Source organism: Chanos chanos, chromosome 15 (genome assembly GCF_902362185.1).
Source record: "Chanos chanos chromosome 15, fChaCha1.1, whole genome shotgun sequence".
NCBI classification, from domain to species: domain Eukaryota; kingdom Metazoa; phylum Chordata; class Actinopteri; order Gonorynchiformes; family Chanidae; genus Chanos; species Chanos chanos.
Genome location: NC_044509.1, coordinates 14120604 through 14136987, shown reverse-complemented (window position 1 = coordinate 14136987; position 16384 = coordinate 14120604). Strand labels below are relative to the sequence as shown.

At 42.4% G+C, this 16384-nt stretch overlaps 1 protein-coding gene across 1 annotated transcript; it reads right to left on the bottom strand.

Moving 5' to 3' along the window:
• Positions 1-213: 213 nt before the first annotated feature.
• On the bottom strand, positions 214-16181 carry LOC115828715 (pbx/knotted 1 homeobox 2). The gene is made up of 10 exons (XM_030792796.1): positions 16095-16181; positions 14756-14892; positions 5820-5991; positions 4234-4419; positions 3300-3435; positions 2860-2957; positions 1560-1679; positions 1166-1242; positions 757-935; positions 214-464 (listed from the first exon to the last, which is right to left on the bottom strand). Exons 1-10 carry the CDS (start codon positions 16179-16181, stop codon positions 214-216), a joined length of 1443 nt encoding a protein of 480 aa, XP_030648656.1.
• Positions 16182-16384: the final 203 nt, after the last annotated feature.

Here is a 16384-nt window from a genome sequence, read left to right as displayed (position 1 = left end):
TTTTCAGTTTAACAAAATTAGATCAAATTCTCCCAAGCTTGAAACTCAAAAACTATCCTCTTGAAATATCTAGTGTTTGAGTTTTGATTTAACGTTCCATAGCAACATGAGGTCGTTACTAACACCCCTGGCCTTCTCTGAATGGGTTGGCATGGTGATGAGTATATGTAAGGTCAGCTATAAGTCTTGTTTCCTTTTGCATGTTGCTCTGTGTTAGTCCAGCCCCTCGCTGTGATCTAGGCCCAGGTCTCTCCGCCCAGTGCCGCCCAGTGGTCTTCCTCCCTCGCTCTCCTCGTCTTCCTCTTCCTCATCGTCCTCGTCCATGCCCTCCTCTTCTTCGTCCTCATCCTCCTCTTCCTCCGTGCCATCCATGGAGTCGTCGGCCCCCCCCAGCATGGCCTGCTGCATGGCCAGGGTGGCTGAGTCAGAGGACAGAGGCTGGAGGCTGTCCATAGCCAAGGAGTCTAGACAACACAACACACGGATACAAGGACCGGTTTCACATTACACTCTCATTATGGTAACAAGAGAATTCGCCCAAGTGTACCGCAACAATCTGAGACGACTACTAGAAAAGACCACAGAGTTCTGGATGTCTGAAAATCCGGGCTGCACTTGTTTTCGTACCTCAACCGATTTAAGGTTCACTTATACTGCAAAAATTTTTTTCAGATTTCAAACAGTTTAACTTCTGACTTGTCTGGTCATTCATGTCAGAAATAAACTGATAAAGTAATCATAAAGAAACTGACGTACGGTCTGAGTTGTTAGCAGAATGCGGTCCGTGTGACTGCAGCACACCAGCAACAATGGAGTCAGGCCAGAAGCGCTGCGTTGGACGGTGCTGGGACTTCATCTTCTTAGCTTTGGGAGCAGGGTCAGGGTTACTGGCATCCAACATGGGTTGCAGAATCCGCCTGCGAGCATTGATAAACCTTCCAAAGGACAGAAAGCGAACAGAGGGGCGAAGAAGAAGAAGAAGAAGAAGAATGTGTTTAAGAAAGATAGCCAGATTTATTTAAGATGGAAAAAAGGTGATCACAGTAGAATGCTTGTGGCCAGTAGATGGCGCCACTTAACTATGTATTGCTGTGAAAGAATTCCTGATTATAGTACAACCTGTGCAGAAAATACTAAGCACAAACCAATACACTGAGAGTCTTACCAGTTGTTGACCTGTAATAAGGTCAGGTTTGTCTGAGCAGCAATCTGTCTTTTCTCATCTTCTGTAGGATAGGGATGCTTGAAAATAAAATGAACAAACATCACTATAAACATAAAAAGCTTGCAGGTTGTTTTCATTGATGCTCAGAGCAGTGCTGATTAACTATATATGACTACAATGACTGTGATATGTATTACAATTATATACTGCATTCTCTCGATAAAACACATAAAATCCCCAAAATGCCATGTAAAAACATATGCTAAAGCTAAACTCTGAATCGCTCGTTTAATTTTCCTCTTACTTTCATCTGCTGAGTGCTATAATTTCAGGGTTAGTCAATAACAGCTTTACATCTGAGACCGATGTTCCAGAGGGAAAACCTTTGGCTCACCATGAGGTGCTGGAAGAGCCAGGAGCGCATGATGTTGGTAGCATGTTTGGGGAGGACACCCCTCTTGTTTTTCGACTTCTTGTCATCACTGTCCAAGAGGGAGGACATGTCCAAATTCACCTTGGATGGAGACAGCACAAAGATGGATATTTGTTGCCAAGGAAACAAAGAGAGTCGCCACTTGCTGTTTCTTTGGCAGTGGCAGAAGTGGCTTCAGTCGCCATAGCAACAAATTTTGAGTAATGATACTCAAAATTAATATATATATTACATACAGGATATGTATATGTGTGTGTGTGTGTGTGTGTGTGTGTAAAATGTTTTTATTTGTCCTTAATGCTGCCAGATATTGTCTAAACTGGACAGAGAAAAAAAAGTTGTTTGTTGGTTGTTGGTATATCGATCACATGGGAAGAACTTCCGCATCTTTTACAATAATTAAGAATATGTACATACGTATTCTCTTTTTAATTAACATTTCATTTTCATTGTTTCATCCATTTTTAGATGAAAACATTAACACTTCAGAGAGCTTTCTGTTAATGCATAATACAGCAGCGCCTCGTGTGTGCATAAATAAATAAATAAAAATATATAAATAAATAACATTTCCACTTAAAATGGAGGATAATTAATTTCATGCAGACATTGTCACTAAAAGTCATAAAAAGCAACAGCTCCCTACTGATTTTAAAATAAATAAATAATAATCACACTCTAAATAAAAAAAGGAAAAAAAAAAAACAAGCCCTCATTATAGTTGCAGCTGGGTGTCACGTGGATATACACCCTCCCCCCCTCTCCTCCACCCCTTCCCAGGCCCCTGTACCCTCTTCCCCTCCCTTTAGCCCTGGGAATGTGTGTTCCAGGAAGCAGGGTGAATTAATTGGCGGCACCAAGCCGGGGTATCATTACGAAGAGCTTGTCGGAGATGTAGCTATGGGCTGTGCTGTATTCCCAGCCCACGTGTAGAGCACAGCCTTGCCTGGGTTCCGGGTATTCGCAGAGGCTATAGCTGTCTATCAAACACAGGAATACCTGCCTGCTACCACAACCCCGCATTGCAAAAGCATAGACCGTTAGGTCATGTTTTAATACTCGTCTGCTGGTGTCACCCTGTGTGCGTGTGCGTGTGCGTGTGCGTGCGCACGCCTGTGGAGGAGGGGTGGCTAAGTGGCTCTCCTGGCTGGATTTTCACTCTTGACTGATAGCATGCTAACTGGTCCCTTTGTGTCAGTGTAACTTGTGATGGGCCAGCAGTACTCATGTCCCCTAAAAAAGGCATCAGACAGCACCTTACCTGCGTATTTTGAATCTGGATGGTTCCCTGGGGTAAAGTCTGGGTTAACACCTGTCCTTGTGAAGTCACCATGGCAACTGGCTGATATAAAGTCCCACCTGAGGGGGGATAATTGGCAGGTACAGTTCCTTGGATGTAATATTTGAAATATTTGAAAAAACATTTATAATCTGCTCAGACACAATATTCTCAGACAGACAGCGTTGCAATATCATGCCAAATATTGAACAAGAGTATTCTTAAACCTTTTTGGAAGAGTTTTGGGAGTTCATATTTTCATGCAAATTGGGCTGCTCTGAATTTCTCACTTTCACCAGGCTTTGTGATTGCAATCCATTCAAAAGAGGAAGAACAACAACAAAACTCTAGAAGGAGAAATGAGTAATACATATTTGGAGTTTGTTTTTCACCAACAGCGAGGACACACATGCTTCACTCACCTGACACCACCTGGGAGTTGATGGTCGTCATGGCGACATTACCCTGCTGAAGTGAACCAGGGGGCACCACGATGCTTGAGGGATTGACTGACGTGGGGACAGACGTCATGGACGGAGAGGAGCTTTGCAGCATGTCCTGTACATATAAGATGGAGAAACTTGTCTCCCAACACCTACTGAGGGGCTAAACACACGTCTCCATAAAGAAGATTTGTGTTACACATCGATGTAAGAGAGCAGGATCTGCACTGATGCATTCTCTGTGACTTTAGTGCAGCCTTACTGAACACCTGATTGACATGGATACTCAAAGCTGATTACACTGAACAAAGTGAACAGCTATATATAAAAGATGAACCATGTTTCACACTGATCCTGCATTCTAACACGGTCTATTACGTTCTATTACATTCTATTCTTTAAGAGCTGAAAGGAAATTTCACTGACCAAGTCACAACAACCAAAGAATAAAAAAAAAAAGTGTTAAGTTTTCAAAATGTGAGGAAATAGGGGTAAAGGGATCTTATCACGACTTTGTGAATTTATTTACAAAAGATGAGAAAGCATGTAACAGCAGAGATAATCTCTTTCAACTGCTGGCGTCCTTCATCGCCTACCATGAAATAACAGAAATAGCCAGGGGCCTGCTGTCTCTGTGTAGTCCAAGTGCCGTTTGTGCCTGTCTACCCTAGAGTGTGTGACAGTGTGTGTGTGTGAGAGAGAGAGAGAGAGAGAGACACAGAGAGAGAGAGAGAGAGAGAGCAGGAGTGGGTATGTGTGTGTGTGCATGCGTGTCTGGGGGTGTGTGTGTGTGTGTGTGTGAGAGAGAGAGAGAGAGAGAGCTGGAGTGGGTATGTGTGTGTGTGCATGTGTGTCTGCGGGTGTGTGTGTGTGTGCGCCCACGCATGCGTGCACGAACGTTTGCAGGTGTTACCTGTTGAAGGCCAAGGCTGGTGTGGGAAGGAGAGTAAGGGCCACCCAGGTCATTCCTCAGTAGATTGTCACTGTGCATCTTCGTCTTGAGGCAAGTGATGTAGCGGTTACAGAAATCTTTACACAGCTCATTCACCTTCTCCAGTTCCAGGAGATGGATCCGCAGTACTTGGATAGCCTTGACCATCTGACACACAAAAGGGGGAAACACACTCACTGAGGATTTACAGAAAGCAAGCTTCGTGAGGCCGACACGCATTTAAAAAAAAAAAAAAAAAAAAAAAGCTGTCGAGGTCAGTTCAAAGTGCTCACAGCGATACTGCATAAAGTAGCAACACTGTGATAAAATGCTTCATTAGAGTACTCCATTAAACACTGCACATATTTTCCACCTACATTCACAAATTTGCATATATCCTGTTATAGCCCTGTTAACCCTGTTATGTCATGTTTATATCATTATAACGATAATTTTATGATACAAAATACTCATGACATTTCTGAGCTTCGCTGTGTGTTACAGGTGTCACGGTTCAAAGTAAGATGAATTACAAAAGAATGATATTTCACTAAGAAATTGTGATAAGTTCATTTCTTGCGCATGATAAAATGTTAGGCAAATAATCTCGAACTGCTTTTCGAGCGAAAATATTCCTTACTGCAGTCACAATGTCGTATGTACGACATGCTTGCATATGTAGACGTAATTGCCTTTTAGCATTACATTTACTGAAGCGCTTTACTCAAGGAGACATTTCTAACACATGTGAAGTTAATAACTCAAATAGAGAGTGAAAAACCTTCACCAAGTTTCAGTTGCATGATCATTTTTCACACAAGCTTAAAAACTTTCCGCGAAGACGTCACTAAGTCTGAAACACATAATATGCAACGGGACCGTAGCCTACTCGCACTTTCAACCAACCATTTGCACAGTATTCCTTCAAAGTCAGCACTCAAGGACAACCAAATGGGGGGAAAAGTGCTGCGCCAAGGAGGAGATAAATCTGCCAATTACTGCAGCTCATTTAATCAGGGCTCCGTGCCATCGCAGTCAGCACGCCGACGCATACCATAACTGTCGCGGCGGAAGAGTTAGTGTGTGCCGGAGCTGCCTGTGACCATCGCGTCGTAAAGCACACAGATGCAGAGTTAATTGACTGTACAGCACTTGTCGGCCGAGCACCTCGGTAATGATGAGCACTGACCTTTCTTCCCCTCTCCTTCCCTTAATTTCTAATTACAGTTAGCTGTCATGCAGAGGCGGGAGAAAGGAAGAGGCGAGGTGGATAAGTGAAGTCGAAAGATATAGTGCGCAAGAACAATATACAGAGAGAAAGAGAAGAGAAGATGAGAGAATTATGGAGAAGTACATGTCTTTAATTGTGACTAATGCCTCTGACTTTTCTGACGTTCATAATTACGGATTGGTATGGTCATCCTTTGAACTATCCTAAAATGTTCATTTTTACCATGGCTTTTTAAGGTCGATTACTGAATGACTACCTCTTCCAGTAGAGGGGGCTGTTGTTGTGACAGAAGGACAAAAGTATACGCGTGTGTGTGTGTATTTGTGACAGAGCTGACCAGGTTGTCGAGTTCAGGGTCCTCGCTGAAGAAAGGCTTGTGATCCTGCTCCTGCTGGTGGACAAAGTTCTCGATGTCCACATCGAAACTGGCTGAGGTGATACATTCTGAGCCCTGTGTGGCTTGCTCACACTTCTCAAACAGAAGAGCCAGCAGAGGAAACAGCGGATGTCTAAGAGAGAGAGAGAAGAATAAGAATAAGAAGAGGAAGCAATAACAGAAGCTATTAGTCCATATAATACATGAATTAAATCATCATCGTCATGTATCTTCACCCATTCACAATTGTTTAACTGACCATGCCCTTGACTTAAAGCTTTAAATAAACTTCTGTGAACTCTTATTTAGAACTCCGCTACCTTTACATAACTAAAGATTTCATTAGTATCATGTTAATCAATTTACTAGAAAGTCATAAAAAAAATAATAAAAGAAAGACAAACAGCATTGTAAACTGAGCATTGTGCAGAGTGCTGTGAAATGTGTGTGCGTGTTGTTGCGTGCAGAGAAAGTGTTGGCAGTGTGTTTGTGCTGCGAAGGCTGCAGGGCAGTGGGGCTGGGTGAGGGGGCCCTCAGCACTGGCTGTAACCCATCGCTCTCATTTGCAGCCTTTAATAGCCCGGTATATTAGACTCTAATCTGGCTGATCCCAATTTAATGCGGCTCCCTTCAGCCGACGTGAGAGGAATACTAAGCAGGCGCTGCCTCCGCGCTCAGAGCCCCATCACTGCTCCCTCTGGAGTCGTTCGGTTCTCCAGCACCAGCCTCTGCGTCTTCCTCCCAGTACAGCCTGTAGGGCAGTCAGGGGTTATCTCTGCACCCCCCCTCCCCTCTCCCCTCTCCCCTCCCCATACCAAAAGCCACTAGCCCTGGCAGTCTACAGATCCTAGTACTGCATGGAGTGCCATCAATTTTAGCCTCCAGGATATTAGCTTCTGCTAGCCTACTAGCCTGGAGGCTAAAGTATAAAAAATTTAGAAGAAAATTTTTGAACATGGTATCAGAATAACACCAAGAAGTACCTTGTCTTCTTCATAAAAATGCCCAGGTGTCGTAATTTGAGCAATATGGCTAGGCAGGCATTGAATGACCACACATTGTGTCTGGCAGCAGGCGCAAAGAAGACTTCGGTGAAGTCATAGGCAAAAACAAGTACGTTCACAGAGCATCGCAACAGATAGCAGTAGCGGAAACCACAAAAATATCACTAACTTAACAAGGAACAAGAGATTATTCTTGGAATGGCAATGGGGTACTTTCGGAAAACGAATACACCTTATTGTAGCAGAATGTAGAATGTTCACCAGGACAGCCAAAAATCTCATCCAGTGTATCTTTTAATGAACCACGCAATTTGTGGACCAATTCAAATATAAGACATTATTTATGATTATGTATTTCAAATATTGAATGATAAGAAACTGTACTGATTGTTCATTGTTGCTTTTTGATGTGGAGCCTCTGTACACAAATATTGATCATGCAAGTGGTTTGAATGCTATGCAACATTTTTTTTTTCCCAGTGAAGATATGTTGATGCCTCGTATTCCTCTGATTTGATTTTACAGTTGCCGGAACAGACACTGAAAAACAACATGTTTGGATTTCAACTGTGTAGCCAGGTTATGGAGTTATGGATGCACTGAATTTGCCCTAAATAGTGTCAGTATGTTCTTAGGGTCATAGCAACGCCAAGCTGTTTTTTGATTAAAAACAGGAGCCCTTTTACCAAGCTGTTTGTTGGTACATTGACAATTTAATCCTATTTAACAGGTTCTGAAAATGGATTGCTACAGTCTGAAGAAAATATGATGAAAATGAATGGAAGTAAAAGAATAAGGAGGTATGTGGAGGAGAGTATTAAGTCAGTTTCAAGGTCTCAAATGAATCTGTGATTGTAAATTTAATAAAGAAAGGATAGAACAGACTATTTCCTCAAAATATGATGGCAAAATTGTTTGGGTTTTTTTTTTTTGTTTATTTTCAGCAGAGTGAAATGTTTATGCAGAGACACTGACAGTAGTTTATAGGCCTATTTCTATTTCTAGGATCTGTAGTTGTACAGTCTAAAATATTTCTTCAACTATTGCCTGTTCTTCTATAATTTTTCCTGTACTCATTAGTTTTAAACCAATTACTATTTTTTTTTTTTTTTTGCCCCTTTTCTTATTTGAGCCTTGTTTTGGTCAGTAAAGTTTCTGCTTTCCGTAGTTTAGACTTTCTCAGTTTCTAATTAATGAATGAACTGACCAATTATAAGCCAGCTAATTAACAGCATTTGAAAATGAAGTCAGTCGGTAAACCGGCATTCATCAACGGACTTTTTTTAGAGTCGCAGCTCAGTCTTTACACACAGACATTTTGTGCCATAGACTGAGCCCTGAACTAGGTTCTTATCACTATGCAATGAATTAGAGCCAGTTCTATTTTTGAATAAGGGCCACATGATCTTATTTTTAAATATCCCATTATGGATAAGTCTCTGAAAAAGAGGGCTTTTTCAAAACAAGTTTCTGAGTTAAAGAACCCCTTGGACTCACTCTCGATTTTTATTTTTAATAGTTTTATTTTATTTTTATTTTTCCTAAGCAAAGTCTGGTTAATGTGCTCACGTCATAGCGATTGGAGGCTTAAGGGTGAGGGTGGAGGAGAGTGGCAGGTGTGGGCAAAGCATGTACAGTGTTAACACTGTTAGTACTGTTCATGTGATAGTGTCACCATCACTACTGTGAACAACATAATGGACTGAAGTTCCAGCGAGAGTGGAATTTCTCTCAGGAAAACATCATTAGGAAACGTCAATCCTGACATTTCAGAAATTCATCACGACCATTAGGCAAGTAACCGCAATATACCCGCGCGTACGTGGGCGAAAATCTTTTCAATCGACTGGAGAACGCGCCTAAATGTTCAAAACTTTACTTAAAAACCAAGCTACATGACTTAATTTTAAGGCTTTATCAAAAGGACAAAAAATGAATACCAATTTTGTTCCTAACAAATCACTGTGAACCTTAATGCCCCTCTCTTAATGGACTGTTCTAGAATGTAGGCAGCGGAGTGCAGAGCTAATCTGTTAACCTTTGAGAACGTGCCGGCTAGAGCATTGAAAATTAAAAGCCTAATGCTATTTATCTCAATCCTCCACTTATCATCTTTCATATTTGCACTTAAAGAGAAAACTTGTCAAGTTCCTATCAATTCTCTTCGAAAATGGTTGGAAAAGGTCTAGGTAAGACTGCTAACTTCTCACAGGTACATTTTTTTTTTTTTTTTTAAGCAACATTAGGATTTGTCAAAATGACAATCCTTATGGAATAACAGACTATAAAGGCTAAGGACTAAGACACTTACTTGTAAAAAAAATACAGTAACGCCACATGGTTCAATAATAATGTATTTCATATGTAGATTTTGAATGTAGCATTACTAAGCTTCCTACTACACATGTTCTGCTCTGATTTTCTGACATTAAACACCTCACCAACTGAATATGAAGCCTAACTTTATATTTTAGAAGTGACGGTGATATAAAAATGCATTATTGAACATACAGAGAGAATCAGTCAGGTAACAATGTGTTGTTCTTCAGCTTACAATGTTTCACTATTCCTTCATCATATAATATCGTAACAATCCATCCACCCCTAGGTTTGTTCAAAAATGTTATGCGCTATGTTAAAACTGATGGAATAAGGAATTCTAGAATCTTCTCTGGACCACGACATGAAAATTAATTGACAAGAGTAGAGCCAAAAGTCTCCAACAATCTTCACAAATTCCTTCAAAACTGCAAATTAAATAGCCAGAATCATCCATGCCGAACATTTCATTATACAGATGAAGGGAAGAAGAAATGTTCTCTAATACTTCAAAAAAACTGTTTTGATGAGTTAATCCAATATGATAAACGGATATGTATTTTGAAACTCTCTCTCTCTTTCTGTGAAAATCTGGCAGTGGTTTAATAATAGTTTTGAAGAGCAGGGAGAGGAAGAAGGCAAACGGTGCTGTTCCTGCAGTGTTTGAAGATGAGGGCTTTCACATCAGAGAGCGAGGCGTACCGAGCCCAAAACCAGGCACTTCATATCTGCAGTGCAGAGGGCCAGAGACAAGCGCCCAGGGAATTATTACAGTACCCATAAAAGTGCCATTTACAGGGAGAGGGGAGTCAGCAGAAAGACTCCAGCACCGATTCGCTCAAAAGACATACACAACTGCCCTCGATCCATCATGGAAACACGCACTCCTACATGTGAAACATTCCAGGGAATGAGCTTCGATAGCTCCTGCACGAACACACACACATGCGCACGCACACACACACACACACACACACACACACACACACACACACACATATGTATATATATATATATATGTATTATATATATATATATATATATATATATATATATATATATATATATATATATGAGACACATGACAAGATTCAAAATAGCATGATAAATTAAGCATTAAGATTTGCCTCATTCTGTTTTATTTTAACATGTTTAAGTAACTTAGTTCTTACTACCACTTGTGTAATCATGGCCTTCACATATAAAACAACAACAAAAAAAACATTCCCTTCATTCCAGTAATGAGAACAATCATGGAAATTGTGCATCTGAAAATAGATACTGTCTTTTTCATCTTTCTCATATTGTTTTTGTTTTTTTTCCTCCTGTTGTTTGGCTTGCATGCTGGCCCACCCACAGGGCACAGGGGAGCTGGGTCTCTCTCTCCCTCTCTCTCTCTCTCTCTCTCTCTCTCTCTCTCTCTCTCTGTCTCTCTCGCTCGGTGTGTGTGTTCATTCCCCATGTTTGCCATCCTAATCAGGGCAGCCCAGTGGCTGCTGGCTTTATTAAAACCCAGTTTGTGGTGCTCCCATGCTGGGCCTGTTCTTCACAAGCCCGTTCCCCCAGGCTACATGTCTGTGGCTAACCCTGCAAGGGGGGCACGCACGCACACACACGCACACGCGCACACGCGCACACACACACAAACGCACACCACCCGCCGTCAAGTTTTATGGGAGACCCCTGTCGCTGCAACCCAACAACCCTCTGAACTCTTTCTGCCTCTCCTCCCTCCCTTCCTATCTCACCTGCAGGGTGAGGGGTGACGGTGGCGCTAGGTGCCCAGAGAGAAACACACGGGGGTCTCAGCACAGGACAACAGGCGTACAGACTTCCATGCGCTAGCGTACTGAGAGAGGGCGGAGCCAGGGCTCACGAGGAAGCCAGAAGCAGATGGTTTAGAATGTAACCTTGGCCAGGTTCCTCAGAACTTGGCACTGTGGCTGATCCACTCTAATAGAGCAAGCAAACAGTTTTGGTGTCGTGCTACTTTGCCACCGAACGCCTGGCAGTTCAGATGAATCCGAGATAGAAAGCGATGTGCAAATAGTGAGGAACTCTTAAAAACGCTCATTTTCCGAAACTGCATTCAAAATGTTGTTATACTCGATAAATTAAGTACCGCGATAGGAAACGATCAAGCATAAACCGCTGGCACAGTGGCGATCAGCTATCAATTTGCCCCTTGAGAAAGTGCAATAGCTCAAAAAGAAACAGTATTACTAACAGATGGAGCTAATAAAAACCACTGCTCTCGACACAAACTCATTTATCAGACAGCATTTTTAGCATGTGGGTGTTGACTCGAGCAAAATGAGCTATTTTAATAGAAAAGGATGCTCTTCGCCCGTCAAACAGTGCCAGTCGTTAGGATGTTGGAAGCGGAATGACTGGGAGAGCTGCGCAGCGGCAAATGTAAACAGACTTTATGGTGCATTACCGGGCTTGGCGCTTCCGCTTTTGTGTGGTCAAATTAAAAGCTCTCCTGTTGTGCACGATATGGACCGAGCAGCCTCTCTGCTGTGTGCCTTCGAAATCTCCGCTTTATGGAAGTCACTACCCCGGTCCCTTCCATCATTCCTCAATCCCTCCAACCACTGGAGTTCAATGATAACCCACTGGGACTGGGCACCCGGAACCCAAAATCCTGTCTCAATGCAAATGCCTCAAAATGCCAGCGTGAACCATCCGCGGTGCAGAAGTCTTTGCGGAGAGGAGGAGATGAAGAGCAGTAAAAATACATCTAAAGTTTATCCAACAAGAATATTTCCACATCCTTCAAAAATCTACACGTGTGAGGTTTACACCTCGTATATGTAACTCAAAACATCATAACTCATCGTTGTTCGATGACGATGGACAACAGTAATGATTAAAAGGTTGAAAAAATATATATATTTTTCAGCAGTTTTTGTCACAGTGTATGATCCCTGCAGGCTTCCATTGTATCACTATAAAGAGACTGAACATCCTGGTGCAAAGTCCCACCATCCATCATGATTGGTTTACAAGGCAATGCACATACTGGTCCCAAAAATACCGCTAGCCGGTTAGTTAATCTAATGTTTCTCATTTAAACTGGGCAGAAGTGACTTGGCTGGAAAGGAAACAGCCCAGGAACTGGAGGACTGTGGAGTTACGTCCAAAGCACGTGGGCCCTCACCCAATATGTCCTGATTATGACACTCAACCCCAAAACTGCAGGACAGGCATATGGCCCCTCGTATTTATTAAAATAAATAAATAAATGAATAAATAAATCTTGCCGGAAAATTCTGTCAGATAAGCAAATACATGTAAACTTAGCTTCATAATTTCGTGCTTCACAATCTTATGGCATCAAGCTTGTCCAGAATTACACGACAGGGAGAGCTATTTTCATTTTGACTTCACCATCTTTCATGGGCTCGGGCTGAGACGTGGGGGTGGAAAAGGAAGGGGGGGGGGGGCCTGCATTGTAAGGGCATATCTCTGAGCCAGGAACAAACAGACCCCCCACCAACATTCTAATAAGACGCGTCGATTTCAGAGATTCTTCACGGGGAACGCGGTTAGTCGTTAGGATAATTACAGCATCAAAAGTCTATTCCGTTGTTAATAATTAAGCAGCTCAACTCAGAGAGAGAGTAGTTTAAACAGCACTGCAAAAATTCACAATGCCAGTTAATTAGAAAAAATAACTGATGTAGGCATAAACATTAAAGAGTACAAGACTTCCCAGAAAAAAAAAAAAAAAAAGATTATAACTGTACCAGAGCTAGTCACAACAGTTTGCAACCTACTACAAGATTTTGCACATGGATAAAGCAATGAAGATGTTTTTCAGTTTCTGTTCCATGTTATTCTAATGGAAACATGGAATATATTTTCAGTTTTCAGAAAATTCTTGAATTAAATAGAGACTACACACATCGACATCTTATAAAATACTGATGCTCTTTATGGCCTCACCTGTCTTTTAACAGGGAGTCATATGATTGGGAGGGGGAAACAGAAGATGATTGAAATAAGGTCAGACTCATAGCTGCCTGTTCCGCCTCTGGATATATAGAGCATTTAGATGTGTCTTGAACGATGAAAAGAATCTTTAAGACCCCTATCTCTGCATGGGAAATGACAGTAAGCTCTGTGTGTGTGTGCGCGCGCGCGTTTGTGTGTGTCTGTGTGTGTCTGTCAATATGTGTTAACTCCACTCCTGTGTGTGTGTGTGATCGTATGTGTGAGAAAGGGAGAGAGAGGGATTTTGTCAGGAATGGAACAGAGAGGGAGAGAGAGTGAAAGAGAGAGAGAGTGTGAGAGAGAGAGAGAGAGAGAGAGAGTGTGAGAGAGGGAGAGTGAAAGAGAGAGAGAGAGAGTGTGAGAGAGAGAGAGGGAGAGAGAGAGAGTGTGAGAGAGAGAGAGTGAAAGAGAGAGAGAGTGTGAGAGAGAGAGTGTGAGAGAGAGAGAGAGAGAGAGAGAGAGAGAGTGAGTGAGCGGAGCAGGAAAAGTGGGTCTAGGCTGAGTCTGTGCTTTTGCTGAGCGCCTGCAGGCACCCTCAGGCTGGCTGCTCACATCAAAGGCAGCCGTGTATCTCAGAGGAGCTTAGAAATTCAGCCCCAGGCCCAGCGAGGCCTTCACAGCGCTTGCCTCGGGGGGTGAGCTGGGAAACCATGGGGCACAGCGAAACAGGCAGGAGATGTTGCTAATCATAGCGAGTGTCGAGAAGCCAGGCAAACAAGCTGCTCACAGAGCGCCACACACCACTGCTGCTTTAAAACCCTGTTCCAGTATAATGAATTGCATTGGGCATGGGCTTCTCACAACACGTAAAGTATTAAAGATAGTTGTGTTTTATGTATAACTGAATAAATCCATTAAAAAAATAATTTTTTCAACAAAAACTTGCTATTCATATAATGACTGCGGCTTAGTGTAAAATGTTTACAATTTAGGTAAATACGGCATGGGATTTCAGTGTGTTTGTCAAAGAGTAAATTAGACAAAAGTTATAGTAAAAAGCTATGACTGGAAAAATGCCTGACATCAAAAATATAATACCTCAATTATAAGAGCTCTTCATAAAGAATCTAACCATTCAGCTAATCTAATCCAAGTAGTACTTCTGCCATAGTTGTTTGCCAAGTATGATCCTGCGAGTAATTAAGTTCAGAGTCACTTTTGACCTCTTCCAACTCCTCAAAGCCAGCAGGTATGAGAAATAGGCTGTCTGTCACATTGTGAAAGGACCCAGTAGAAACATATGCTCTTACTCAAACTGACAAATTAAATTCAGATCATAGCATATATTGGATTGCTTGCTGCCACTTTCAAAATAGTGGAAATCTTGCTTTCCACCCCAATGCAAAATAGTTCCACTATGACTCGTCCACATTTTTGCCGGAAAGTTATTCTACACTTTTGGATATTTGCTCAACTGTTGTATTTAAGAACGCCGGAAAAGTCCAAAGCAGCTAGACTGGTATTGTAATATTAAGAATGAAAACGTGTGATATTTTTGATTTTTAGTTCCTCAAACTAAAACAGAAAGAGCCCCGTATTAAAAGATACAGAAATGTGGCTAATTCCGTAGCTTACCTGTAAACAGCCCGTTTGTCTGATTCTAGCTGTGCCTGGGGGTCAAGGGTCACGCTGACTGGGGTAGCCCCTGCTGCTGAGGAGGCTGGGATGTGGACCTGCTGGGCCTTGGAGTTCTGCTGGGTTGTGCCTGTCATCTGAGAAAACAACCAAAGAAAAAGATAAATACATAAAATAAAGGCAGAGAGTTCTGCAGCAATTTCTGCAATCTATTTAATTTGCACTCCGTGTGGACAAGCCAGAGAATGTGTCCAACACCCCGCTTTAATGCCGCAGAACATGTTGTTACTGGCTCCTGGCCAGGCACTGTCATTTTATCAGATTTGCTTTACGAGCCTCACACTTCTGAGTTATTACAGATTAAGGTCCTTTATTGTTGTGGGGAGTAGGGGGAGGTGGGGGGGTGGGGATGTGCTACAGCGTTCCGTAATCCAGTTTGTTATCTTTTCCAGGAAGAAAAAAAAAGGGGGACATTCAAAGCTTTTTCTAGAAAGGCTTGAGGCATAATGCAAGGCCTTTCCAAGTACTTTTCAAAACATATCCAGTTCCAAAAAAAAAAAAAAAAACCCAAAAAACAAAACCTGTCATTTACAGAGGACCAAGCGTCTCTCTCCTGTGTTCTGTTTTACTTTTGAACAAAAAACTTGTTTTCATATTGCATTTGCGTCTAAATTTTTGATGCCATCATATTCGCGCTCGTAAGACGGAGAAAGAGCTTGATCTCCTTAACAGGTTAGATATGGTGTTCTGCAATATCTGCTAGCGTACAATGCTTCCTTGTTCTCTCTGCCACTGACGCTCCTTCTGGCCCCTTTTTTTTCCCTATTTTTCTCTCTTTCTCTCAGGATGAGCCTTTGAAACACTTTGACTCCTCCCCCATATGTGTTGGTTTGGAGAAGAAGCTTCAAGTCTTAATCCCAGCTTCAAATGGGAAATAAATTAGCTTCTTCACACTTAACTAGCTCTCATTTGCATCTTTTTGCGCTCCTGTGGCTCCGGTTCCTTCCCCTGGCACTAATCCTCCGGGCGGAGGGAGACGGCGGTTCGACAAGGGAGGGGGAGGCGCTCTGACATAGCTTGTTTACAACTCATCCCCCCCCCCCGCCCCCCTTCACGACGTCTCAAACTACTCTAGAGATGGAGGACGAGAATATCTGACATCAAAAAAAGGAGGAAGACTTCCATGTTCACGGGGGGGAAAAAAAATGGATCTCGATCTGATAGACCAAATACACGTTCTTGCTCCCTCTACGGTAGACTACAGCGCTACGAGCCTGAGCGATACGCAGCGCGTGTCATGTTTTGGAGGATTCGATCTGGGGCGCCTGAGGACGCTGACCTGTTGACTTTCCTGGTACGACGGAGGAGGGACGCTCTGAGTGGCCATCATTGTCAGCGCTGGTGCGGCGGACACATGTTGCATCATGGGACAGCTTCACATGGAGACCCTGAAGGAGACATGTGATAGCACAACATGTTACCGATGTCAAAGAGGCAAAGAGTTTGAGAGACACAGTTACAATAAATACTGGAGTTTCGAACTGCCTAGCAGTTTACCCTCTGTTTGAAGTGATGCTAGTTTCCAATATTATGGATAAGAATATAAAACCAAATGCCTTTGAATAAAGC